This window comes from Lissotriton vulgaris, chromosome 10 (genome assembly GCF_964263255.1).
Source record: "Lissotriton vulgaris chromosome 10, aLisVul1.2, whole genome shotgun sequence".
NCBI classification, from domain to species: domain Eukaryota; kingdom Metazoa; phylum Chordata; class Amphibia; order Caudata; family Salamandridae; genus Lissotriton; species Lissotriton vulgaris.
Window position 1 is genome coordinate 10862240 of NC_141698.1, and position 26851 is coordinate 10889090.

At 52.0% G+C, this 26851-nt stretch overlaps 1 protein-coding gene across 1 annotated transcript in view; it reads left to right on the forward strand.

Annotated features, from left to right (window-relative positions):
* Positions 1-26851, forward strand: part of ITIH6 (inter-alpha-trypsin inhibitor heavy chain family member 6) — a 191660-nt gene that overhangs the window by 88912 nt on the left and 75897 nt on the right. The window contains exon 2 of the mRNA XM_086940184.1: positions 10866-11020. Within this exon, the coding sequence (XP_086796310.1) occupies positions 10866-11020 (155 nt within the window). The remainder of the gene's footprint in view (positions 1-10865; positions 11021-26851) is intronic.

Sequence of the window (26851 nt, forward strand, 5' to 3'; positions counted from 1 at the left end):
GTGGAATGTTTTCTTATAGCTGAAATTACTGTTCATCGGGAACATACAAACAATTGAGTAATGTGAATCATTAAAATGTTTGTATGATATGTATGTATGGATAGAGGGATGAATGCAGTATGTATGTGCTTCATATGATTACTTCTCTGTCATGAAATGTATATATGGAACTATATTTAATGAAAAGATTAAATAAAAAAAACAGTTTTGTATTTTTCAAACTTAGAGTGTCAGCCTTTTTCTCTCCCAGATATATATATTTTTTACATTATGGGTATCTAAGCATGTCTTGATGTTGGCCTATTTCACAGTATGCATTTCCCTGCCTAGGTTAACTTCCCATTAGCAGCAGGGGGCTCCTTATCTTTACTGGCATATTAGAGAGCATTCTTGGCATATGGGGCACCTATAGCAAAATACTGGTGCTACCATACTCAAGATAATTCTTAGCATTACGGAGGCCAACAGAGGCGCGTCGGGCAAGGGAAACAGGCAACCACAACAATTGTTGTCATTGTAGCGGTAATTTTGATCTTTGGGCCACCTATCACATATATATGGATGCAGTCAATGCCGATATTCTGCCACTGGCATACTGTATGTAATTCTTGCCATTAACAGAGTGCCCATGGCACATGGGACCCATCCGTACCAAAATAATTCTAGCCCCGACAGATGGAGATAATTATTAACAAGGGGCACCCGCTGCACATTTTTAATTAAATGAGGTCAAACTTTTCATCCACTTGGCGCACCTTTAAAGTACTTCAGTATTTAGTAAATGCGCTTTGAGAGGCTATGGTTTTTGAGCAGGTTTATGTGAAAATATTACTTTAAAGTACACTATTTAACCTCCTTTTAAAAAAGTTTTTGGGGGGAGACACCCCATGGACCTCCGTTGAAGTAGGACATACTGCAGTTAATGCAGAATCAGGCTGTCTGCCTGATTCATGGATTGCCCAAATCCCATTGAGCCACCCCATTGCTGAAGGCACTGCACTGGCTGCCCGTGAGAGAACGATCCCTATTCAAACTAGGCTGCCTCACTTTCCAGACCAGGATGGGCACTGCCCCCGAATTCATCAGCTCAGCCATCAGTCCCTACTTACCGGGCAGAGAACTTCGTTCAACCCACATGGCACTTCTGACCATACCCAGCTTCAAGAAAAAGAAAGCTGGTGGGGCAAAATTTGCGGCCCTTGCACCAGTGTTCTGGAACTCCCTCCCCTTGGCGCTCCGTACCTCATCCTCTTATTTAGAGTTCCGCAAAAATCTGAAAACCTTTCTTTTTTCTAGTGCCTTTGCCACTTAGTATGCCTTCTCCTGCTGCTATCTGCTGGTCGTAATCCTAAAAGCGCCATGAAACCGCTCGGTATAAGTGCGCTCAATAAATGTTTTTAAATTCAAATTCCCTCGCTTGCTCGCTCACAGGAGTGCAGAGGAAGTATTGCACCACCACATTCAGAGCAGCTTTTGGACTGTACTTCAACCCCTGTATGTAAGGGACAAACATCATTTATTTTCTTATTTGATTTTTATTATAGCGCTACGTGTCCCTGTGTAGGGTGACGTAGCGATTGACATCATACTCACATATTGTACACAGACAATGAATCATACAGGTGTGTAAATCAACTCATAGCAAATGTTACGTAAGACAATGGTGGTTACAAGGTGTAAACGTAGCATAGCATCCATACTGGTAGACATTATATGTTAAGAGCGCTTGGTCTAGAGATACACAGACAAGAATTAAAACATAACGCAGCGGTTGGGGTTGTCCGCATTAATACAACTTTATTACTACCCAAAGAATGCTTCTTTTAGCAATATCAAAACACAGAAAGATTGATTAAAAATGAAATAAGTTTCTACGCGTTGGAATTTGCTTGCAGCTCCTTGATGCTGGTTCATTTATTTATTTATTTATTAGTATTTTGTAAAGCGCATGGTTACACTAGCAAGTGTGTCCCCGTGCTGTAAATGCTAATAGTTGTTACCAGTCGTTCACGCTTCTTTCCGGTTTTAGTCTTTGGGGAAGAGGATTGTTTTCATGTCTTTTCTGAATTGTGGCTCAGATGGTTCTGTACGCAGTTTTACTGGCAGCTGGTTCCATGTCTTGGCAGTCTTGACTCTGAAAGATTTTCCGCCCATTTTGGCTGTTTTGACCTTCGGGACTTGTACTTGCCCTGTGCCGCATGATCTCAGCTGGCGGGTGGGTTCGTACCATTTCAGAAGGCCATGTAGATATCTTGGACCTCTGTCATGCAGGATGCGGTGTCCTACACATAGGGCTTTAAAAGTCACCCGTTCCCTGATCGGGAGGTTCATGGCACACTGTGCGGCAGTGGAAGGATTATAACTAGGGGCACTGGAATTATGTGATTCAGCAGCCACTGCAATTTCCGTATTATTATGGATTTACCACTTGATTCTTCATCTACTGCATAAAATGCAGATTTTAGGGAAAAACTGTTTCTAGCTCAGTCAGTTTAAAAGTTACTAAAACGTGGCGACACGTGTTCCTGCGCAATGGAAGGCCCTTCTCAAATGTTGACTGGTCATCTTTCAGTTGTTATTGCTGTATTTGATTGTTAAACGGATAATAATGAGGTAAAACGTTATCCCAGACTGGGATGACAATGTTATAAAGTGACAAAATAATGAAACAATATTATCAGAAAAGTTACATAATTTGTCTTTTCGTGCTCCAAATTTTAGACAACTGCCGCATAATTTGGTCCTCCCTACTGCATAATTCCAATGACAGTGATTATAATTTAGAAGCTGCAAGTAACAAAAGGACGTCTAAGCAGTCACCCATTGATCTTTGTACATAAAATACAAATCTTTGATCTGCAAGATTCATGCTGTGTTTGCAGCAGGCACATAAACCCTCTCCGCTAAATTATCGATGAGTTAAACCTGACTAGACAAACCACGGATCTCCCCAGCAAGTACATGCTACAAGTACACAAAATAAACTGGGCCTGTGCCAGGTAGATTACTTAATGAAAATTGAACCGGCCAGGTAGAGGTGAAAATGCCCTCAATACCTGACCTGGCCTTCCAGCAAGGACTTTCAGCCTTTGTGCACTCCCACCCCCACCCATTATGGCCTAAATGTGAAGACCATGGGGAGGAGGGTCACGTGAAAGGTGAATGACATGGCTTCTCTTCTGGGGCGGGCTGGCCCCTTGGGGGCCCGTGGTGAGAACTGACAACTAGGTGAAAATGGCCCAAAGGCCACAGCAACACAGTGGGCAGTTGACAGAGGCCCAAAAAAAGGAGCCCCCGGCTGGCACTTAAGCACCGGCCCTTCGGCCCGTACCCGACTAAGCGCATTGGCAATCCGACCCTGGAGAGGTGTCACCCTGCTCTACCTCTGTGGGCACCAGTTTGGTGCTCGAGACACGTCGGAGTCGGAAATACAAAGACCGAGAGAGGCATTGTTATGAGAGCACAAGTTCATAAGGTTCAAATCCCACAAATAATGCCACAAAACGATGACAGAAATGCTGAGTCTTTCACTTTTTGATTTTGAAGATCCTTTTATTCTTTATTGAACATACAACAGCCAACGCGTTTCACCCTTGGGGGCTTCTTCAGGGCAAAGAAATAGTCCACACAATCCGAGAACTGTAGTCCAAACGATGCGAGCTCAAGTCGAGCGGCACTCTCTTAAATGCTTTAAATTTAGCCGCAGAGTCTGCAAAAACATATTTATTCCATAAGCAATGGTCCTAGGTCACTATCCCATTACGGGAACAGACACTTAAAAGTCGTCGGACTGGCTGACACACTTAGAGAGCGCGTTCAATGCCGTTTCAACAGGTGTCTTTTTTGGGCAACACCATCATGGTGACCAGTGTGGCCTTGCACAGAAAATGTGAACATGTCACTTATATGCCGTGAGAGCAGTCCTGCACTTTAACAACGCTTTCAATGTGGTTTGGGACGTGTATCTCGTGTTTCAGCGAATATTGGCAGGACCCACCTGAGTCCAGGGGGGGAGGTGGCGCCAGAGGGACGGGGCCAGCAGTCTGGCTTGAATGGAGCCCTTGTACCGTTTGTGTAGATAGAGTCGTGATTGAACATTGAGGGCCATATTTCCGAGCCGTGTTGCATCGCTCTTGAGCCACCCAACGAGCTGCATGTGCTCCGCAACTCAAAAATGAGATTTCTGAAGTCACGCAAGGCCACTTTTTGTGGCCCTGAGTGGCTTCATAAATCTGTGCAAATCACTGCGGTGCATTACTCTGCCCTGAGACGTGTTCCATGGGTGTTCCATGGGTGTTGCATGGGTGTTCCATGGGTGTTCCATGGGTGTTCTATGGGTGTTCCGTGGGTGTTCCATGGGGGTTCCATGGGGGTTGCGTGGGTGTTCCGTGGGTGTTCCATGGGTGTTGCGTGGGTGTTCCATGGGTGTTCCATGGGGGTTCCATGGGGGTTGCGTGGGTGTTCCGTGGGTGTTCCGTGGGTGTTCCGTGGGTGTTCCATGGGTGTTCCATGGGTGTTCCATGGGGGTTGCGTGGGTGTTCCGTGGGTGTTCCATGGGTGTTGCGTGGGTGTTCCATGGGGGTTGCGTGGGTGTTCCGTGGGTGTTCCATGGGTGTTGCGTGGGTGTTCCATGGGTGTTCCATGGGTGTTCCATGGATGTTCCATGGGTGTTCCATGGGTGTTCCATGGGTGTTCCATGGGTGTTCCGTGGGTGTTCCAAGGGGGTTCCATGGGGGTTCCATGGGGGTTGCGTGGGTGTTCCGTGGGTGTTCCATGGGTGTTGCGTGGGTGTTCCATGGGTGTTCCATGGGTGTTCCATGGGGGTTCCATGGGGGTTGCGTGGGTGTTCCGTGGGTGTTCCGTGGGTGTTCCATGGGTGTTCCATGGGTGTTCCATGGGTGTTCCATGAGTGTTCTATGGGTGTTGCGTGGGTGTTCCATGGGTGTTCCATGGGGGTTCCATGGGGGTTCCATGGGGGTTGCGTGGGTGTTCCGTGGGTGTTCCATGGGGGTTGCGTGGGTGTTCCGTGGGTGTTCCATGGGTGTTGCGTGGGTGTTCCATGGGTGTTGCGTGGGTGTTCCATGGGTGTTCCATGGGGGTTCCATGGGTGTTGCAAGGGTGTTCCATGGGTGTTCCATGGGTGTTCCATGGGTGTTCCATGGGTGTTGCGTGGGTGTTCCATGGGTGTTCCATGGGTGTTCCGTGGGTGTTGCGTGGGTGTTGCGTGGGTGTTCTATGGGTGTTCCATGGGTGTTCCATGGGGGTTCCATGGGTGTTCCGTGGGTGTTCCATGGGTGTTCCATGGGTGTTCCGTGGGTGTTCCATGGGTGTTGCGTGGGTGTTCCATGGGTGTTCCATGGGTGTTCCATGGGGGTTCCATGGGGGTTGCGTGGGTGTTCCGTGGGTGTTCCGTGGGTGTTCCATGGGTGTTCCATGGGTGTTCCATGGGTGTTCCATGGGGGTTCCATGGGGGTTCCATGGGGGTTGCGTGGGTGTTCCGTGGGTGTTCCATGGGGGTTGCGTGGGTGTTCCGTGGGTGTTCCATGGGTGTTGCGTGGGTGTTCCATGGGTGTTCCATGGGGGTTCCATGGGTGTTGCAAGGGTGTTCCATGGGTGTTCCATGGGTGTTCCATGGGTGTTGCGTGGGTGTTCCATGGGTGTTCCGTGGGTGTTCCATGGGTGTTCCATGGGTGTTCCGTGGGTGTTGCGTGGGTGTTGCGTGGGTGTTCTATGGGTGTTCCATGGGTGTTCCATGGGGGTTCCATGGGTGTTCCGTGGGTGTTGCGTGGGTGTTGCGTGGGTGTTCCATGGGTGTTCCATGGGTGTTCCGTGGGTGTTCCATGGGTGTTCCGTGGGTGTTGCATGGGTGTTGCATGGGTGTTGCATGGGTGTTGCATGGGTGTTGCATGGGTGTTGCATGGGTGTTGCGTGGGTGTTCCGTGGGTGTTGCATGGGTGTTGCATGGGTGTTGCATGGGCGTTGCATGGGTGTTCCATGAGTGTTCCATGGGTGTTCCATGGGTGTTCCATGGGTGTTCCGTGGGTGTTGCATGGGTGTGGCATGGGTGTTGCGTGGGTGTTGCATGGGTGTTGCATGGGTGTTGCATGGGTGTTGCATGGGTGTTCCGTGGGTGTTGCATGGGTGTTGCATGGGTGTTCCATGGGTGTTGCGTGGGTGTTGCTGTGGGTGTTGCTGTGGGTGTTGCGTGGGTGTTGCGTGGGTGTTGCATGGGTGTTGCATGGGTGTTGCATGGGTGTTGCATGGGTGTTCCGTGGGTGTTGCTGTGGGTGTTGCGTGGGTGTTGCATGGGTGTTGCATGGGTGTTGCATGGGTGTTGCATGGGTGTTCCATGGGTGTTGCGTGGGTGTTGCATGGGTGTTGCATGGGTGTTGCATGGGTGTTGCATGGGTGTTGCGTGGGTGTTGCGTGGGTGTTGCATGGGTGTTGCATGGGTGTTGCATGGGTGTTGCGTGGGTGTTCCATGGGGGTTGCGTGGGTGTTCCGTGGGTGTTCCGTGGGTGTTCCATGGGTGTTCCATGGGTGTTCCATGGGTGTTCCGTGGGTGTTGCGTGGGTGTTGCGTGGGTGTTCCATGGGTGTTCCATGGGTGTTGCGTGGGTGTTCCATGGGTGTTGCGTGGGTGTTGCGTGGGTGTTGCATGGGTGTTCCATGGGTGTTCCATGGGTGTTGCGTGGGTGTTGCTGTGGGTGTTGCATGGGTGTTGCTGTGGGTGTTGCGTGGGTGTTCCATGGGTGTTCCATGGGTGTTCCGTGGGTGTTGCGTGGGTGTTGCGTGGGTGTTGCGTGGGTGTTCCATGGGTGTTCCGTGGGTGTTGCGTGGGTGTTGCATGGGTGTTGCATGGGTGTTGCATGGGTGTTGCGTGGGTGTTGCGTGGGTGTTGCGTGGGTGTTCCGTGGGTGTTGCGTGGGTGTTGCATGGGTGTTGCATGGGTGTTGCGTGGGTGTTGCGTGGGTGTTGCATGGGTGTTGCATGGGTGTTCCATGGGTGTTCCGTGGGTGTTGCTTGGGTGTTGCATGGGTGTTGCATGGGTGTTGCATGGGTGTTGCATGGGTGTTGCGTGGGTGTTGCATGGGTGTTGCATGGGTGTTCCATGGGTGTTCCGTGGGTGTTGCGTGGGTGTTGCATGGGTGTTGCATGGGTGTTGCATGGGTGTTGCATGGGTGTTGCATGGGTGTTGCATGGGTGTTCCATGGGGGTTGCGTGGGTGTTCCGTGGGTGTTCCATGGGTGTTCCATGGGTGTTGCGTGGGTGTTCCATGGGTGTTGCGTGGGTGTTGCGTGGGTGTTGCATGGGTGTTCCATGGGTGTTCCATGGGTGTTCCGTGGGTGTTGCATGGGTGTTGCGTGGGTGTTCCATGGGTGTTCCATGGGTGTTCCATGGGTGTTCCATGGGTGTTGCATGGGTGTTGCATGGGTGTTGCATGGGTGTTGCGTGGGTGTTCCATGGGTGTTCCATGGGTGTTCCGTGGGTGTTGCATGGGTGTTGCATGGGTGTTGCATGGGCGTTCCATGAGTGTTACATGGGTGTTCCGTGGGTGTTGCATGGGTGTTGCGTGGGTGTGGCATGGGTGTTGCATGGGTGTTGCATGGGTGTTGCATGGGTGTTGCATGGGTGTTGCATGGGTGTTGCATGGGTGTTGCATGGGTGTTGCGTGAGTGTTCCGTGGGTGTTGCGTGGGTGTTCCGTGGGTGTTGCATGGGTGTTGCATGGGTGTTGCATGGGTGTTGCATGGGTGTTCCATGGGTGTTCCATGGGTGTTCCGTGGGTGTTGCATGGGTGTTGCGTGGGTGTTCCATGGGTGTTCCATGGGTGTTGCGTGGGTGTTGCGTGGGTGTTGCATGGGTGTTCCATGGGTGTTGCGTGGGTGTTGCTGTGGGTGTTGCGTGGGTGTTGCTGTGGGTGTTGCGTGGGTGTTCCATGGGTGTTCCATGGGTGTTCCGTGGGTGTTGCGTGGGTGTTGCGTGGGTGTTGCGTGGGTGTTCCATGGGTGTTCCGTGGGTGTTGCGTGGGTGTTGCATGGGTGTTGCATGGGTGTTGCATGGGTGTTGCGTGGGTGTTGCATGGGTGTTGCGTGGGTGTTCCGTGGGTGTTCCGTGGGTGTTGCGTGGGTGTTGCATGGGTGTTGCATGGGTGTTGCATGGGTGTTGCGTGGGTGTTGCGTGGGTGTTGCATGGGTGTTGCATGGGTGTTCCATGGGTGTTCCGTGGGTGTTGCGTGGGTGTTGCATGGGTGTTGCATGGGTGTTGCATGGGTGTTGCATGGGTGTTGCATGGGTGTTCCGTGGGTGTTGCGTGGGTGTTGCGTGGGTGTTGCGTGGGTGTTGCGTGGGTGTTGCGTGGGTGTTGCGTGGGTGTTGCATGGGTGTTGCGTGGGTGTTGCGTGGGTGTTGCGTGGGTGTTGCGTGGGTGTTCCATGGGTGTTCCGTGGGTGTTGCATGGGTGTTGCGTGGGTGTTGCGTGGGTGTTGCGTGGGTGTTCCATGGGTGTTCCGTGGGTGTTGCATGGGTGTTGCGTGGGTGTTCCATGGGGGTTGCGTGGGTGTTCCGTGGGTGTTCCATGGGTGTTGCGTGGGTGTTCCATGGGTGTCCCATGGGGGTTGCAAGGGTGTTCCATGGGTGTTCCATGGGTGTTCCATGGGTGTTCCATGGGTGTTCCATGGGTGTTCCATGGGTGTTGCGTGGGTGTTCCATGGGTGTTCCGTGGGTGTTGCATGGGTGTTGCGTGGGTGTTCCATGGGGGTTGCGTGGGTGTTCCGTGGGTGTTCCATGGGTGTTGCGTGGGTGTTCCATGGGTGTCCCATGGGGGTTGCAAGGGTGTTCCATGGGTGTTCCATGGGTGTTCCATGGGTGTTCCATGGGTGTTCCATGGGTGTTGCGTGGGTGTTGCATGGGTGTTGCATGGGTGTTCCGTGGGTGTTGCATGGGTGTTCCGTGGGTGTTGCATGGGTGTTCCATGGGTTTTCTATGGGTGTTCCGTGGGTGTTCCGTGGGTGTTCCATGGGTGTTTCATGGGGGTTCCATGGGGGTTGCGTGGGTGTTCCGTGGGTGTTCCATGGGGGTTGCGTGGGTGTTCCGTGGGTGTTCCATGGGTGTTGCGTGGGTGTTCCGTGGGTGTTCCATGGGTGTTGCGTGGGTGTTCCATGGGGGTTCCATGGGGGTTCCATGGGTGTTGCAATGGTGTTCCATGGGTGTTCCATGGGTGTTCCATGGTTGTTGCGTGGGTGTTGCATGGGTGTTCCGTGGGTGTTGCGTGGGTGTTGCGTGGGTGTTCTATGGGTGTTCCATGGGTGTTCCATGGGTGTTCCATGGGTGTTCCATGGGCGTTCCGTGGGTGTTCCATGGGTGTTCCATGGGTGTTCCATGCGTGTTCCATGCGTGTTCCATGGGTGTTGCATGGGTGTTCCCTTCCAACTCCCATGGTTTTTGACGCAGTCCCAGTTTTAACAGAACTGGTAAACCTAGAAATGCACCAAAAAGAGACACCCTCCCAGGAGAGGCGTAACGAGGAGAAATAGAGATATTTCCCCTCGTTACTTCCTCTTCTTTCTATGTGTGCTGGAGAAGAAGAACATGCCTTGGGGGATTTCTTTTGTGCAGGAATGTGCCCCTTCCCGGGCGATAACAATCCTTCAGAGAACACAGGCACCCTAGCCCAAAGTCTCAAGGGGGCCTGTGCTGGCACTAGGCAGACAAAACTGCGCAAGCACCGGAGATAAGGCAGGATTCTTTAAATTACAGCGCACTCCTGCTCTTTCCCTATCACGCAGCGCAGCGAGGTATCTTCCTGCGCTGTGTGACACATCTCATAAATCTGGGCTTGAGTTTCCTGAGGGTGATCACTTGTGCCATCCACATCGAACGAGCCTTGGCTACTCCACACCGTCAGTACCCTTGGTGGCTCGTGTACGAAGGCTGTCACTTGGCTATCCTGTTTGAGTGTGTCAGGTAACCACCGACCGCCCCAGGGACAGAGAAAAGAGGTCAGTGAACAAGGGACCGGTGGTCTGGCAGCGAGTGATGGGGATGGGGGGATTCACTCTCACTGTGGTTTTATGATCCTACCTGTAAGCAGCATCCCAGGCTGACAATGCTTGGAGACAGAGGAGGGCTTGAAAGACTCCTGACTCTCAGAGGAGTGGCAGGGTGCAGCCCTCCCACCTCTCTCTGGAGTGAGCAGAGAATGACCTTGGAAGGCTGACGCCATGTGATGGTCTCAGACTCAAGGGGGGGCTCTCACCCCTAACACTGCTCCGAGTCATCTGTTTTTGAGTATTATCAGAGTCTGTGGTGTGGGTTTGAGGGTCTCCACTGCCCTCTGAGAGGAGCTTTCTTTGAGGTGTGCCTCCCGGAAGGACCTCTAGGAGCTACAAAGCTCAACCTCGCAGAGGTGCGCATGCAGAGATCCTGAGGACGGTCTCCTTCAAGCGAGGAGGGGTTGTGTTGTGTTGTGGTGTGAGGAGTATCTTTCTCTATGAGTAATGGTGCCTTCGGTTGAGTAGAGTATTCCTGTGTCGCGGATGGGATCGCCTACTATGACCCTACACCCTTCGTTACTGAGGACGTAAGTAATGAGGAGGAACAACCCCGTGTTGCACCTCCCTTGAGGTCACTGGTGGTGGAGCTCATCTGTTCTTTGTATTTTCTTCTTCGTGAGAGGGTTTATATGTCTATGCCAGGCACAAGATGCTTGGAGAGTATTGCTGGCTACTGTGTTTGCCCCTCTTTTTTAAATTAGATTCAATAAACCTAACCTTACTTACCTTACCATATTCGCTTGGCCTGGACCAATCACATTGCAACTGGGAATGTTCTGCTGACAGTGTCTTCTCTTGTCTTCTCCTCCCCAGCTCACCATCCAGAGCTTCCGTGTGGAAACCGCCATTGTGTCGCGCTACGCAGTCACCAAGGTGCGAAGCATCATGGTCAACCCTCACCCCGAGGCCAAGGAGGCCATCTTCGACCTTGACTTACCCAACACAGCCTTCGTCTCCAACTTCACCCTGTGAGTGTTTTACCTGTGTAGTGGGGACTTAACTCACCAGGGGAGATCTCCACAGGTGGGCCTCAACTGCGTAGAGGGGATCCGTCTTCCCAACTCTTACCGTCACCCCAAGTCCATGATGTAAGAGCCACAAAGTCACTCCAGACCTGAACCACACGTCCCACTCACACCCCAACTCTATGCTCATCTCACCACCTTCTGGACTCCGATTCGCACCGCCAATGCCAGTACCCCAAACTTCACCCTAATTCCTCTGCTCCCCAGCCTCCCCGCCCTGACTCAGCTTCGGGTACCCACTGTAAGATTCTTGTACCCAGAATGCTACTGTCAAACCCTGCCACCAAACCTTCACTCAAGACCATTCCCCAAGACCTGTGCTTCCAAACCAGCACCTGAAAACCCCCTTTCCCCCTAACCTCTGCTCTCTCAGCCCTGCATCCTCCCCCCTCTCTCACTCCTGGCTCTGAGGCCCTCAGACCTCCTCTCTCACACCCCTGCGGTCGGACTCAGCTCTCAGATGCCAGCTGCCTGACTTGTTCACACAGGCCACCATACCCAGACCCTACCACCCAGACTTTCATACCAGACCCGCCTAACAGACCATGTCCCAGAGCCCCGCTCCCCAGAGACGTTTTAAGGCATGGGCAAAGTGGGCCCTGGCCCAGGGCCCCAACCTTTTAGAGGGCCCCCTGATAGAGCCAGCTCTGTTCTGTAGAGAGTCTTGCCCTGATGACTTTGAATAATTCTTAAACAAAAATAGTCTTCTTTTAAAGTGTTTTTAATGTGTGTGATGTGTGAGAGTCTATTACAGACATTTTGCAGAGAAATGTGTCTGTTTCATGCAACATCCATAAAAAAGTTTCTTTTAGATGACAAAAGGATCTCACATATGAGATATGGGAGGGGTGTGGGAGTGGGGTCACAGAAATTATGTGCAGTAACATTACTGAGCTGCGGCTGTGTTACAATATTAAAAATACACACCCTATCCCTCTGCAGTGGTCCGTGCAGGTAAGCGCAGTGGAGCAGGGAGAGGGGGGATGTCACCAGACGACATAATAGGTTTTATTTATTTATTGAATTTTCCCTATTCCGTCATCTGTTGACTTCCCCTCCCTCCCGCCCCACCCCCTCCACACTGCGATTACCTGCATGGACCGCCGCCGCTATCTCCAAATATTAGATATAAACACATTTAGAATCTGGCCCAGTGCTCCTGCGCACGGCCAGTGACTTGGCCAAAGAGGATGAAAGACTTGAAATTGAATCATATATTTCAAAGCTGTTCTAAACAGGAGCCCCCAATATACATTTGGCCGGGGGCACCAAAAAACCTTAAGATGTCCCTGGCGCTCCGAGATGTTTACCCTATCCTTAGACCCCTTATACCAGACCTATACTCAGAGACTGGTACTCCCACACCCCCCACTGCCAAATCCCTGCTGCCAGCCCTCACTTGCAGCAACAGGTACTAGGGGCCGCCTGATACACCCCGCGCCAATCTAGGTATTCCTCTTTCGGTCTAGGTATTAACATGTAGAGTATAAAAATGATTGCCATAGGTCATATTTTAATATTACATTTTTTTATTTACTTTTTCAGTTAATTTAATCTACTATATTTTAGAATATACATATGACAAACAGAATTCCCATACTACTATTTAAAGCTAAACGCACAACTCATTTTATTCTAATGAAATTATTCAAAAATATTCAAACTTGTGGGGGGAAGACCTCTGGTTAGACCAGCAAATAGATGGAACCTCTAAAATTGCAACGCCCGCGCCTCTGCCGTTGCATCGAAAGTTTAATATGGAAAACTGAGTCACAAAGAACTTTATTATTTTACATTATTCTTTGATTCATAATGAGCTTCATGTGTTACAAATATGTATTCATTTGAAAATGTATTTACACCTAAACTGTCTTTTTGCCACCACATTGTTTCGCAAAATGTTATCTCATTTTTGCCGCTTCATAAGTCCCACGCATGTTGCACTGATTGCTTTTACATACATTTTTTACTTTACAAAATAGAAATAACAGAAAAATATGAAAGTCAATACCACATTTTTACAAATAAAGAGAGAAAATATAATAAAAAACAGGTGAAAAACATAAAAGAAAAATATCTGTCAGAAAGTGATCCAAGACTTCAACAATAACAATACTTTAAAGATGTTCATTTTATATATGAGCGTATAAATGACTATATTCGCTTTATTGCTAAATTTAATTCAGCAGCTTCACAAAATGAAAATGTTTTAGACGTTATAAATCTTTGAAGTGCTCCTACATTTCATGCATCACAGTTCATTACTTCAGTAAGCATGTAAAATGAAGTCAAAACATCAATTGATTGCAAAAATATTAATTCTGTAATAGGTTCACAGTATCCATTGTTTCATTATAAACTTCATACAGATCAAATTGCAGTTGTATTAGAGTCCCCTTCTGTAATCCTTTTTCAATAATAACTTATGAATTATTCAACCACAATCATAACCTTCCAGTAGCGTGTAATATCAAGACACTCTGACCAGTGTAAACCACCTCATCAACCACAGTAGAGGTAATCGAAGTGTGTACCTGGCATGCATTGTTCACAGGAGAAACACAACACTGACCAGCATAAACAACTTTTACATCAATCTTAAAGGAGTGTGTATGGGAGGTTGTGGCATTTGAATGTGAGGCATGAAATATGAACCACAAAACCATTTAAAAGACGATTAAAAGTCGAGAGAATTCTCATAAGTAAGTCGTAAGGCAGTATTCACTTAAGAGACATGATATTGACCCGCATAAACAACCGTCACCTCAAGTTTAAATGAGAATTGAGTTAAGTATCAGTCACATGTAAGTAGTGTTGCGACATTCGATTACAGACACAAAGGGGCCGATTCCGATCCTGGAAAAAAAACGTCCGTACGATTTTCATCCGGAGCCATCGCCGTACGATTCGTACCCGTCCGTCTGAGTCGCGTAGTACTATCCGTATTCCATCAATCTGTCCGAATCGTCGCGATCCGTACGTATTGCAAGGCTGAAACAGTGAACCGTATGACTCGTACACATGCCGTACGACCCGACGAGTATGATCCGGACCGGGGTATGAGAACACGATTCGTACGGTCCACGTCCGGTAAGGGCGATTCATACGGAAAAGCACTCAATCACTTACACACCGTACAGTGCGTACACCCCATGATAGCAGGGGTACCGTGCGTACCCTGCGATCGCAGGGTGTACGGACCGTACACCCAGCGAACACGGGGTACGGTGCGTACACCCCAAGATTGCGGGGTACGGAGAGTACACCCTGTGATGGCAGGGGTACGGTGCATACCCCTGCGAGCATGGGGTGTACGCACCGTACCCGGGGGGGCCGTTCCGTACCTGTTTCGGGGTGAACTCTGCTTTTACGACTGTTTTCAGCTCCCGTAGAAAAAGGGTCGTACGGTGCGTACCCGACACGAATCGTACTTGCCAGGCCGGAAAAAGCAGCCGCGAACCATACAGATGTCGCGTACAGCGGGTTCCGAGGGAGATTCGTAGGGGGATTTGATTTGTACGGTCTCTGTACGATTCGTACGGAGTCCAGCTCCTGGTACTAATCGTACTTCGTCGTACGTACGGGGTACGTTGCAGGGTACGATTCGTACAGGAAAAACGCTCCGAACGGCTATTCGGAGCGGATTTCCCGAATCTGAATCGACCCAATAATGGGAAACACCAAATTAGGCTACAGAAAATTAATGCTGGCATTACGAACCCTTTACAGAGATCATATAATCCTCATAATCAATTGATGACTATGATTTAATTCTGCACACTTTTTGAAATAATAACCTATTATGCATGAATTGTATGAACACTTTAATTAGGAATGTACTTACATAAGGGTATATGAAATATTAAACAATTTAATCTTCTTTACTGTAGTTTGAATCTGTGAGATAATTGAACTATATAACTAAAGTGATAATTTACAGAATCACAAATAGAACGAACAGCTTGACAGTATTATTATTAATAAAGCCTTGGATATGTTTCTCATATATATTTTTCTTCTTTTTCTCTCACTGTTTTATCCCTTTTATTCTCCTTCTTGTTGGTAAAATGTGGTGTTGGCTTTGGTATTTTCCTTGTTATTTCGATTTTGTAAAGGTCTATCGAAAGGCAATTAATGCAACTTGCCTTACCCTGATGAAATTACAAAAGTGACAACATGTTGACATCAAAGAAGCTTAGATAGAAATAAAAACAATTAAATGGATATATATTGGTTACTCATGATTATGAATGTAACCATAATTAAAAGTAGTAACCTTTCTTAGACCTCTGTAGTCTATACAAAAATATGTTTTCATTTATCTAACGAGTTAGATTACTTAAAGCCCATTTTCATTTTCTATTTCTACAAACATCAATTGATTACACATCAGTTCATATATGAATTGTGGAAAAGCCACAATCTTTAATGTGTCCAAAACAAAATGCAAAAAAGATGTACATGGAAGGACACAACCATTTTTTATAAAGCAAAAAGCAATTTTTATCTTCAGTTGCAGATAGCAAGATTCATATTTCATAAATTAGTGCAATGAAATGAGTCAATGACGTTTTGGTTCTTACAATGCATGACGAGAACCTTCATCAGGACATAATGAAAGATATCTCTGACTCCTGGAATTATACATCCCATGCCAACATTCAATTACAATATGTGATAACTCTGCTATTCCCACCACTACATTAGTATTGTCTTCCACACCATGTTAAAGTTGCACAGCAATTAGAATAGATCTGAAATGTCAGTTGCTGTCAGCCAATTAGAAAGCTCAATAATGCAATGTCTACAACCATTTTTAAAGCCAGTGGCTTTCAATTAAGCCATAAATTCACACATTCAGTTTGTTACAAATTAGTATGCATCTTTATATTAAACAAGCATACTCACGTAAAACAGGTCAGTCCTATTTCAAATGTTCTCTTTTGTAGGCGCCCTTTCCAATTCAGGGCATAAGCCATTGCATAACAGAGTATAAGGCATTGTTAGACGGACCGGGAGGGTCGGCCGAGACTACGGGGAGAGGTCTCCGGGGAGAGCCGTCTCCAACGACTGTACAGACAAGTAACTTCCCCCCCACAGACGGACACCACACAAGGTTGAAGTTTAACGAGGCTTTATATGCAATTCTTAGGTTACGATGATATGATACAAGGAGGTCTGGACTCAGGGGTCCCCTCGGTTCTGGTCTCTGGTTTAGGAAAAGGGGTAGCGGGACAGTCTTGTTACCAATGAGTGGAAAATAGCTCTCAATCCTCGAGCTCGGCGTTCTAGATGATCGGGCCGCGGCGGAGCCAGCCGGTCCCGAGATGGACGAAGGAAAAACGACGGTCCGCGGCGGAGCCTGCAGGTCCCGGTGAAGATGACGGTTACAACGGTCCGCGGCCACGCCAGCAGGTCCCGACGACGATGAAGGAGATGAAGGTTGCGAAGGCTGTGGCAGCGCCAACAGGCAGGACGATGGTGCACAAGACAGAGCTACGGCAGCGCCAGTAGTCGGCCTAGGATGAGTTCCTCTTTACGTCTCTCGACTCCAAGATACAACTGGCTTCCTGCTCTGGAGCTGCCCCAGTTATAGGGCTGGTGTGCTTTGATGTCCGGACCCTCGCACTTGGAGGTCGGGAGGTCCGGGATGAGGGAGTCCAGACACCCAGCAGGGGGGTGGAGCCAACGCCCGGGGAGGCGATGGGCGAGCGGCACTTGGTGGTGGAGAGCCATCGACACCTCCTTCTCCCATTGACTTGCCAAGTAGCCCGCTCACCTCCTGGGTGGATGGTGGTGCCGGGATGTCTGAGGCCTGGCCAGGCCCAGGGTTGAGGTCGGCCGGGGGCCAGGCGGCCACGTGGGGGAGTGTCCAAGATGGCGCCCCAGGATGGGCGCGTAGGCTGGCAGTGGATCGGACCCACGAGGTGGACATGCTCGAGGGCAGGGGTCCCTGAGGGGACGGAGGACGTGCAAGGGTGGTGTGTAGTACCTGCGTGACCGGGCTCAGGCCTGGTCGGGCCGGGGGAGAGCGGCCTTTCATGTGGCCTGTCCAACATGTGCGTCCCCCCCAGCTGAAGGCGGGGAGAGTTACCCATCCTCTTGGGGACTCTCCTCGTCGAGGCGGAAGAACCGGGACAGGCCATCCGCGTTGGCGTGATCTGGCCCAGGCCGGTGTTCGACTGTGAAGTCCATACCTTGTAGGGAGATGGACCAGCGTAGTAACTTCGGGTTTTCCCCCCGCATCTGCATCAGCCATTGCAGGGGTCGGTGGTCGGTCTGTACCCGAAAGTGTATGCCAAAAAGGTAGGGCCGGAGCTTCTTGAGGGCCCATACCACAGCGAAGGCCTCCCTCTCTATGGTGCTCCAGCGCTGTTCCCGTGGTAGGAGTCGCCGGCTAATGAAGGCCACCGGTTGATCAAGGCCGTCGGTGTTCACTTGAGACAGGACTGCCCCAATGCCATGGTCGGAGGCATCCGTCTGAACGACGAACTCCCGGCTGTAGTCGGGGGCCTGGAGCACAGGGGCGGAACACATGGCGGCTTTCAATTGTTCAAAGGCAGCTTGACACTCTGGGGTCCAGTTGACTTTCTTGGGCTGGTTTTTCGACGTGAGTTCTGTGAGGGGCCCCACTATAGTCCCATAGTCTTTCACGAACCTTCGGTAGTAGCCTGTGAGGCCCAGGAAGGCTCGTACCTCGGTCTGGGTGATGGGGGACTGCCAGGACTGGATGGCGGCAATTTTTAGCTGCAGAGGGGCCACCAGGCCGCTTCCCACCTGGTGCCCGAGGTAGGTTACAGACCCTTGCCCAATTTGACATTTGCTGGCCTTGATCGTGAGGCCAGCCCGCTGTAGGGCTTGCAGCACTGCTCGGAGGTGGTGGAGGTGCTCGGACCAATGGTGGCTGTACACAGCGATGTCGTCTAGGTAGGCGGCGCTGAATCCTTCGAGCCCCGCCAGGACCTGATTGACGAGCCGTTGGAATGTCGCTGGGGCGTTCTTCATGCCGAAGGGCATGACGGTGAAATGGTAATGGCCATCGGGTGTGGAAAAGGCAGAACGTTCTTGCGCCCTGGGTGTGAGGCCGATCTGCCAGTAGCCCGCCGTCAGGTCGAAGATACTGAGGTAGCGGGCAGCTCCCATGCGGTCGATCAGTTCATCTGCCCGGGGGATGGGATGTGCGTCTGTTCGGGTGACCGCATTCAAGCCCCGGTAGTCGACGCAGAACCGGAGTTCTGGTGTGGTGCCGGGGGCAGCTGCTTTGGGGACCAGTACTACAGGGCTGGCCCAGGGGCTGTCTGAGGCTTCGATGACCCCGAGTGTGAGCATCTTGGCTACTTCGTCCTGGATGCAGGCCCGTACCCGATCTGGCACGCGGTAGGCCCGGTGGCGGGTAGGGGGGCTGTCCCCCGTGTCCACATCATGCACACACCAGGAAGTGACACCTGGGGTGAGGGAGAACAGGCTGGCGAACTGTGATAGGAGGGCTTGACAGTCCTGGCGTTGCTCTCTGGTGAGGGCCTCCGAGAGTCGGACCCCATCCACGGAGCCGTCTTGCTCCCGAGTCCGTAGGAGGTCAGGGAGGGGCTCGGAGTCTTCTTCAGCCCCAGTGTCTGTGGCCATCAGGAGGCTGAGTTCTGTGCGCACAAAGTGGGGCTTTAGTCTGTTAGCGTGGAGGACCCGGAGTGGGTTCCGGGAGGATTCCATGTCGATGAGATAGGTGGCAGGGCCCTTGCGCTCGATTACTTTGAAGGGCCCCGTCCATTTGTCTTGTAGGGCGCATGGTTCGGTGGGGGACATCACCCATACCTGTTGGCCAGGTTCAAATTCAATGGATGAGGCATTCCGGTCATACCACTTTTTCATGTCCTCTTGACTGGCCTCTAGGTTGGTTTTTGCCAGTTCCCGGAACCGCCGGGTCTGGTTGCGGAGGGTTAAGAGATACCGGAAGACATCTGGAGGGTTCTTTAACGGAGGCATCTCCCAGCCTTCTTTGACTAGGCTGAGCGGCCCCCGCACTGGGTGTCCATATAGCAGTTCAAATGGGCTGAAGCCCAGGGATTTCTGGGGGACCTCTCGATAAGCGAAGAGGAGGCACGGCAGCAGCACATCCCACTGGCGACGGAGGGGCTCTTCCAACCCCCCGATCATCCCCTTTAGCGTGCGGTTGAACCGCTCAACGAGTCCGTTCCCTTGAGGGTGATAGGGGGTCGTGAATCGGTAGGTGACCCCGCACTGTTGCCAGAGGGATTTCATGTATTTAGAAATAAAGTTCGTGCCTCTGTCGCTGACGACTTCTCGGGGGAAGCCCACACGGGAGAAGATCCCCATCAGAGCCCGGCCGACTACCGGGGCTGTCACAGTCCGCAGAGGGACAGCCTCAGGGTAGCGGGTGGCGTGGTCCACTAGCACCAAGATGAATCGATGGCCTTGTTTGGTGCGCGGGTCCAGGGGCCCCACAATGTCTATTCCGACCCTCTCAAACGGGGTAGTGACCACAGGAAAAGGTTGCAGGGGAGCCTTTAGTTTGCGGCCGCTCTTTCCACTGGCTTGGCACGTGGGGCAAGATCGGCAATGCTGGTGCACATCGTTCCTCATTTTGGGCCAGAAGAAGTGGGTCACTAGGCGACTGTAGGTTTTATCTTGTCCCAGGTGTCCTGCCAGGGGGACATCGTGGGCCAGGTTGAGCAGAAAGTCTCTAAAACGGAGGGGCACCACTAATACTCGGTTGGCCCCCAGCTCGGCGATTCTTTGCTCGCTGTACAGCAGATCATTGTCCCAGTAGACCCAATGAGTACCGGAGGTATCTCCTGCGCTTTGGGCGAGCGCTTGCTGGCGGAGCCCCTCGAGGGAGGGACAGGTCTTCTGTTCTTGGCGAAATTGTTCTTGCGTGGGCCCCCCCTCTTGAGGCCACTGGTCGAGGTTAGCAAGGTCGGAAGGTTGAGCTGGTTCGGGGGGAACGTCACGGTCGGTGGTTTCGGCTGGGGCGACCGGGGGCGGTGGTGCCGGCCATTCGGGTTCTTCTGGGCGGTGGTTGGCACGGGCGGCCATGGACCGGGTGGTGACGCACGCCCAGTCCGGGACGCCTAACATCCCCAGGTGTTCTCTTCGCTCCACGGCTGCCCACGGAGAGCTTTCAAGGTCATTCCCCAGGAGGCAGTCTACGGGGGCATCGTCTCGGACCGTTACTTTCAACATGCCGGAGACCCCTCCCCATTCGAAAGGGACGCAGGCCATCCGACACAGACTTTCCGAGTTATCGGCTGATCGTACAGGGCAGAGAATGTTCGGTAAATACTGTTCTGGGGTCACCAGGTGACAGCGGACGGCTGTTACACTGGCCCCGGTGTCACGAAGGGCTTCGGCCCGGCGTCCATTGATGCTCACCCATTGGCTGTACTTCTGGGTGTTAGCGGGTAGGGGGACCCGCGGGACCATGTCTTTCCCCCCTAAGCATGCTAGAGCCATGGCGGCTGGCTCCCACTCTTGATGCTCTTGTTCGTATTCTTCCTGCTCCTCGGAGATCTGTTCTTCCCCTAGGGCCGCAGCGGCCACTTGGCGGGGTCTTGGGCTCTGGTACTGCGGGCAATTTGGGTCGTTTGCATAGTGGCCGACCCGTTGGCATCGGTGACACGTGACATTGGCTCTGTACCCCGGTCGCGCCGGGGTGCTGCCCCGGTTGGCCGGGGGGGTGGTGCTGGTAGCGGGGGCGACCGGAGCGTTGTCTCTTCCTCGTCCTTGGCCCCCTCCTCCTCCTCTGGGTCGGTGGTGACCATTGTTGTTCCGGTTCTGTTCGTAGGACCCATTCCGGCCCACTCTGGTGATCTCCCACCGGTCAGCTTCGGCTGCGAGCTGCCGGGGATCCGTTAACTTGCTGTCGAGGAGGTGCTGGCGGAGTTCAATGAAGCAATTGTTCGACAGATGCTCCCATACCATCAGATTGAACAGTTGTTCGTAGGTCGTGACGTTGCTTCCTCTGATCCAGCCCTCGAAGGCTCGGCTAAAGTAGGTTACATAGTCCACCCAAGTTGTACCCGGGATGCGGGTGCAGTCTCGGAACCTCTGACGGTACATCTCGGGTGTGAGGCCATAGCGGGTGAGGAGTGCCGCTTTCATATGGTCATAGGAGGTCATCTGGTGGTCCGGGAGCTGTAGCAGGGTATCGCGGCCCTCATTGAGGAATCTCCCCCATAGACCGGCTCCCCAATCGCTTCTATCGATCCGGTGTGCAGTCATAGCGATTTCATAGGCCTTAAACCATTGCTGGATGTTGTCCTCTCGGAAATATTCTCGGACAACATCCTTGGGGATGTGTACCTTTTTCTCTGTGGCCTCTGAGGTGTGGGGTCGCTCGGGCACCCCTACTTCTTTATTCTGCTTGCGCAGGTTGATCTCGGCTAGGTTCCGTTCGTGTTCGTACGCCAGTTTCTTTTCCTCGAGCTCCCTTTGTCTCTGTTTCTCCTCTCTTTCTTCTCGGAGACGCAGGTGCTCTAAGTTGATTTTTTGTTCGGCCAACTTAAGTTCAACGTCCATTTTGAGCCGGGCCATTTCTAGCTCGTGTAGTCGGGTTCTTTCTCTTTCCTGGATCTCGTCTTGCGAGAGACCCGTTCTTTGCCCTTCAGGGGCCGTGGTAGTTTTTTCTGCGGTGCTTTGATCGGGGGTTCCGGCAGCCCCGGTCTCTGCCCAAGATTCTAGGGCATGCTTAAAATCGTCTTTGGTGCTTAGTCCGGTGGTAGCGATACCCAGTTCGATGCAGAATTGTTTTAGTTCACGATGGCTGTACTCCTCCAATTTCTCCATTTGGAACTTCTCGGTTGATCCGCTTTCTTTAGTTGTCATTGTGATTTCGTCGTGGGGTGAGCTACTCTCTGTACGTTATGCGGTGATTCGGATCGCGCCGCTGGCCACCAATGTTAGACGGACCGGGAGGGTCGGCCGAGACTACGGGGAGAGGTCTCCGGGGAGAGCCGTCTCCAACGACTGTACAGACAAGTAACTTCCCCCCCACAGACGGACACCACACAAGGTTGAAGTTTAACGAGGCTTTATATGCAATTCTTAGGTTACGATGATATGATACAAGGAGGTCTGGACTCAGGGGTCCCCTCGGTTCTGGTCTCTGGTTTAGGAAAAGGGGTAGCGGGACAGTCTTGTTACCAATGAGTGGAAAATAGCTCTCAATCCTCGAGCTCGGCGTTCTAGATGATCGGGCCGCGGCGGAGCCAGCCGGTCCCGAGATGGACGAAGGAAAAACGACGGTCCGCGGCGGAGCCTGCAGGTCCCGGTGAAGATGACGGTTACAACGGTCCGCGGCCACGCCAGCAGGTCCCGACGACGATGAAGGAGATGAAGGTTGCGAAGGCTGTGGCAGCGCCAACAGGCAGGACGATGGTGCACAAGACAGAGCTACGGCAGCGCCAGTAGTCGGCCTAGGATGAGTTCCTCTTTACGTCTCTCGACTCCAAGATACAACTGGCTTCCTGCTCTGGAGCTGCCCCAGTTATAGGGCTGGTGTGCTTTGATGTCCGGACCCTCGCACTTGGAGGTCGGGAGGTCCGGGATGAGGGAGTCCAGACACCCAGCAGGGGGGTGGAGCCAACGCCCGGGGAGGCGATGGGCGAGCGGCACTTGGTGGTGGAGAGCCATCGACACCTCCTTCTCCCATTGACTTGCCAAGTAGCCCGCTCACCTCCTGGGTGGATGGTGGTGCCGGGATGTCTGAGGCCTGGCCAGGCCCAGGGTTGAGGTCGGCCGGGGGCCAGGCGGCCACGTGGGGGAGTGTCCAAGATGGCGCCCCAGGATGGGCGCGTAGGCTGGCAGTGGATCGGACCCACGAGGTGGACATGCTCGAGGGCAGGGGTCCCTGAGGGGACGGAGGACGTGCAAGGGTGGTGTGTGGTACCTGCGTGACCGGGCTCAGGCCTGGTCGGGCCGGGGGAGAGCGGCCTTTCATGTGGCCTGTCCAACAGGCATTGTTCTAAAGGTTAGACAATTCACTGTTCAACAGCGTCCCATGGTTTGGGAAACAATTGATCCAGGTATTAAAAGGAACTGAAATTATGGAGAAGTATCTGTTTACAAACAACATATAAGGAACAAACCATGTTTTTAATGCAGGTATTAAAATTTGTTCTTCATTGCAAATATTTCCCATCAAAAGATTATTTATTGCAACTAAACTGGACATTTTCTAGTTCAGGACCAGCTGCTCTGTTAATTGTAACGATGCCTGTCACGAGCAGCATATATTAGAAGAGGAACAGGAGAGTTCTGGATTAATAAAGCTGTATATAGGTTTATTCATTATTTATTTTTGTTGTGGTATTGAGACAAGATAGGTTTGGGAGAGGGCATTGAAAAGGAGAAGATTAAACATTAAAGAACTAAAGTGAAGTTGACAATAAGCAGTAGCGAGATCAACTTTTGGGTCGTTACAGGTAAATATTATGAAAGCCAAGAGCATCCTACCTTTTATATAAAAAAAAGTCTTAAATCCGACAATCTGGTCCTCATGAGCAGTTTTCACCATTTAATACCAAAGCAGAATTGACCATTTTCTCACTTTTTTTAGGGTAAAGGTAATAGTACTGGTTGTAAGATAGAGCTGAGGCTTGACAGGACTCAGGGTCTTCTCTGATCCTGACTGAATCTGCCTCTAGGATCCGCTTCTTCGCACTGAAAGTGAGTCTCTGGCGGTGGCGAGGGCCAAAACCCCAAGACAACTGCTGCGCTAAGATGACCACAAACTCAAGTTTCACTGGTACACAGCATCATTCTCATGCTGCACACAAGATGAAAGGGGTGGCCACATTAGTAGCCAAGAACCTACACTTCAAATTGGAATCAGCTACAGGAGACCAGGGGGCTCATTAGGATGACGGGCGGACCTTGTACGCCCGCCATCATGTCGTGTGTGGGGACCGCCTGCCGTAAGGGTGGGGGTCCCGTTGGGGGTATTAAGATGCACCCGCCACAGTGGTGGGCGCGTCCTGTATCTTTAGCATTCAGCACCGCCCGTCGCAATGCTAAAGATACATGTTGTGCATTACAAAGCACAACGTGACAGGCACCGCGCGGTGCCTGCCACGTTGTAATTTGAAATGCTGGTGTGTACCATAGGTACCCCCCACCGCCCCGGAGTCCCTGGGGGCCCGCAACGGTCCCCCGCAGGGTGTCTCCGCATGCCTTTCCGTAGCGGCATTGCCGCCACGGAAAGGCATTGGAAAATGCCATTGCTAATATGGCTGGCGGTGTCTGTAAGACACCGCCACCTTATGAAACCTTTTCTGCCTTGGTCGCAAGGCAACCGGGCGGAAAAGCGGAGGACGGTCTTTCCCTCCGCCGCGGACCCACCAGCCATCTTAATATGGCGGGCGGTCATTCCGGAGCGGATGTCGGGCGGATTGCCCTCGCCAGGCTGGCGGTGACCACCGCTGGCCTGGCGGGGGCAATCCGCCCGCCATCATAATGGGCCCCTCTTTCAATGCTGCTGCATTCCACAGCACGCATTGAAAGAGGAAAATACCTGCAGGGATTGCTTTTGTGCAGGAAGGGGCCCCTTCCTGCATAAAAACAATCTCCCCATGGCTGCACCGGCGCTTGGCAGCTGTTTCTGCGTCAGCGAAGGGGAGAGCACAGGAATTCAACATATCATTGTAGATATGTCGCATTCCTGTGCTCTGAAAGTGCTGCAGTGTGGCGCAGCCAAAGGGCTTGCGGTGCCGCGCTGCGGCACTTTCTTGTAGATCTGCCCCAGAGTTTCTTTAGCTGTTGTGTTTCTGGAGCTCAACGGCAGGCTAGTCAACTACCCTTGCAGTCCTTTCTCTGGTCCTTGGCACAGGTGGGGAGTAGGTCCAGCCGTTGGGGTCTCTCTCCACAACTTTAACCGCAGGAGCAGTCTTCTCTCTGCAGTCCTGTCTTTGGTTCAGTGGGTCCAGCCCCCCTTGGTGCAGCCTTTCTTTCTGAGGTTCACAGCTTCTGTAGCTTCAGTCCTCCTTCTGTTCTTTCTGAGTCCAGTAGTGTTCTGAAGAGGGTACCCGGAGGTGCCACTCTTATGCCAGTCTCAAGCTTGTGGGTAGGGAATACTCTCTAACCAACAGGAATGAAATTCACACGGGCATCCCAACCCACTCTTACATCACTTCCTGGGCGCTTGGCGCTTAACAATCCCACTGTGCCTCTCTCTGTCCAGATCCAATTTGTCAGACCCCTTCCTCCCTGAGTCAGAGCTATGCCCCTGAGGTGTACCTAGTAAAATGAGCACCGGAAACCACCAGCTCAAGTTAAGCATCACTGCCATGGCAGTGCTCCCATCCCAATCCAGTAAACGTGCGACTCTCTGACCTCAACTGGCTTCGGTTCCGAGCTGAGTGGTCGCTCCCCTGCTGTTGCGGTATCGTTGTGCAGCGCTTATGTTCTGATCTGGACTCTGACTAATAACTACAGCCTGCTGTGCGCTCTAATTGCCGCTGCGTGCTTGGATTGCCGCTTTGCCCATTTTGCATAGCTATATTGCCGATTTGCCCATTTGCAGTGTGATATTGCCAGCGTGACTTTGTTGTAGATTTTGTAATCATCTCGCCGCTTTGCTCATTTGCATTTTAATTTCATAGCGTGACTCTGTTGCAGAATTTGCGTTTACTCCCAAGCGCTCTTGCCGTCCTGACCCCTCCGCCTCCATTTTGTTGTTATTGTCGTCCTCCTTAGCCCGCCCCGCCTCCCAGCTGAACCGCCCTCGCCCCTCCCCCTTCACTTTCCATATATGACAGTAGTTCCCGCGTGCAGCGTTCACGCGCAGCGACCGCGCCCCATTCGCGCCGAAGGTGCGCCAAAGGTAAGCCCGTCTACGCCCGTCCGCGCCTGGACCGCGCCCAGCGCCAGACCCCCTGGCCCCCGTCCCTCCCAGCCCCCCCGCATTACCTACGATGCCGCCACCCTCCTAGCCCTTAACCCCGGTCGCGCCCCCAACTGCGTCCAAGCCGCTCCTGGACACACCCATGGACCTTTCTCCTGCTACTCCTGCAAATTCACCGGCACCGACAACATCTCCGCTATGACCACAACACAGATTCCTGACCCCAACCACCTACAGTGCATCCTTCTCAACACTCGATCGGTCCACAGACACGCCATTGACCTATGGAATCTACTAGACACCATCTCTCCAGATGTCGCCTTCCTAACAGAAACTTGGATGAACGCTTCCTCCGCCCCAGACATCACCATTGCCATCCCTGAAGACTATAAGATCACACGCAAGGACCGCACCAACCACATAGGAGGAGGAATCGCTATCGTCCATAAGAAATCAATCCGCATCTCAACCAGCTCTGACGCCAACCTCGCTAACTCCGAACACCTTCACTTCCAGATCCACATCGACCCCAAGACCACACTCAGAGGCACCCTCCTCTACAGACCACCAGGACCCCGCGCAAAATTCAGCGAAGACATCACGGACTTCATCACCCCACACGCCCTCCCCTCCAAAGACTACATCCTTCTGGGAGACCTCAACTTTCACCTTGAAAAGATCAACGACCGCAACACCGCCACCCTCTTAGACAACCTCGCCAACCTCGAACTTAAACAACTAGTCACTTCCCCCACCCACATCGCAGGTCACACACTCGACCCCATCTTCACCTCCAGCAATCATGTCTCCTTCAGCCACACTACGGATCTCCTCTGGACTGACCACAGCTGCGTTCACTTCACCTACAACAAACCAAAACCCACCAACCACCTCCAACCAACTCTGCTAAGAAACTGGAA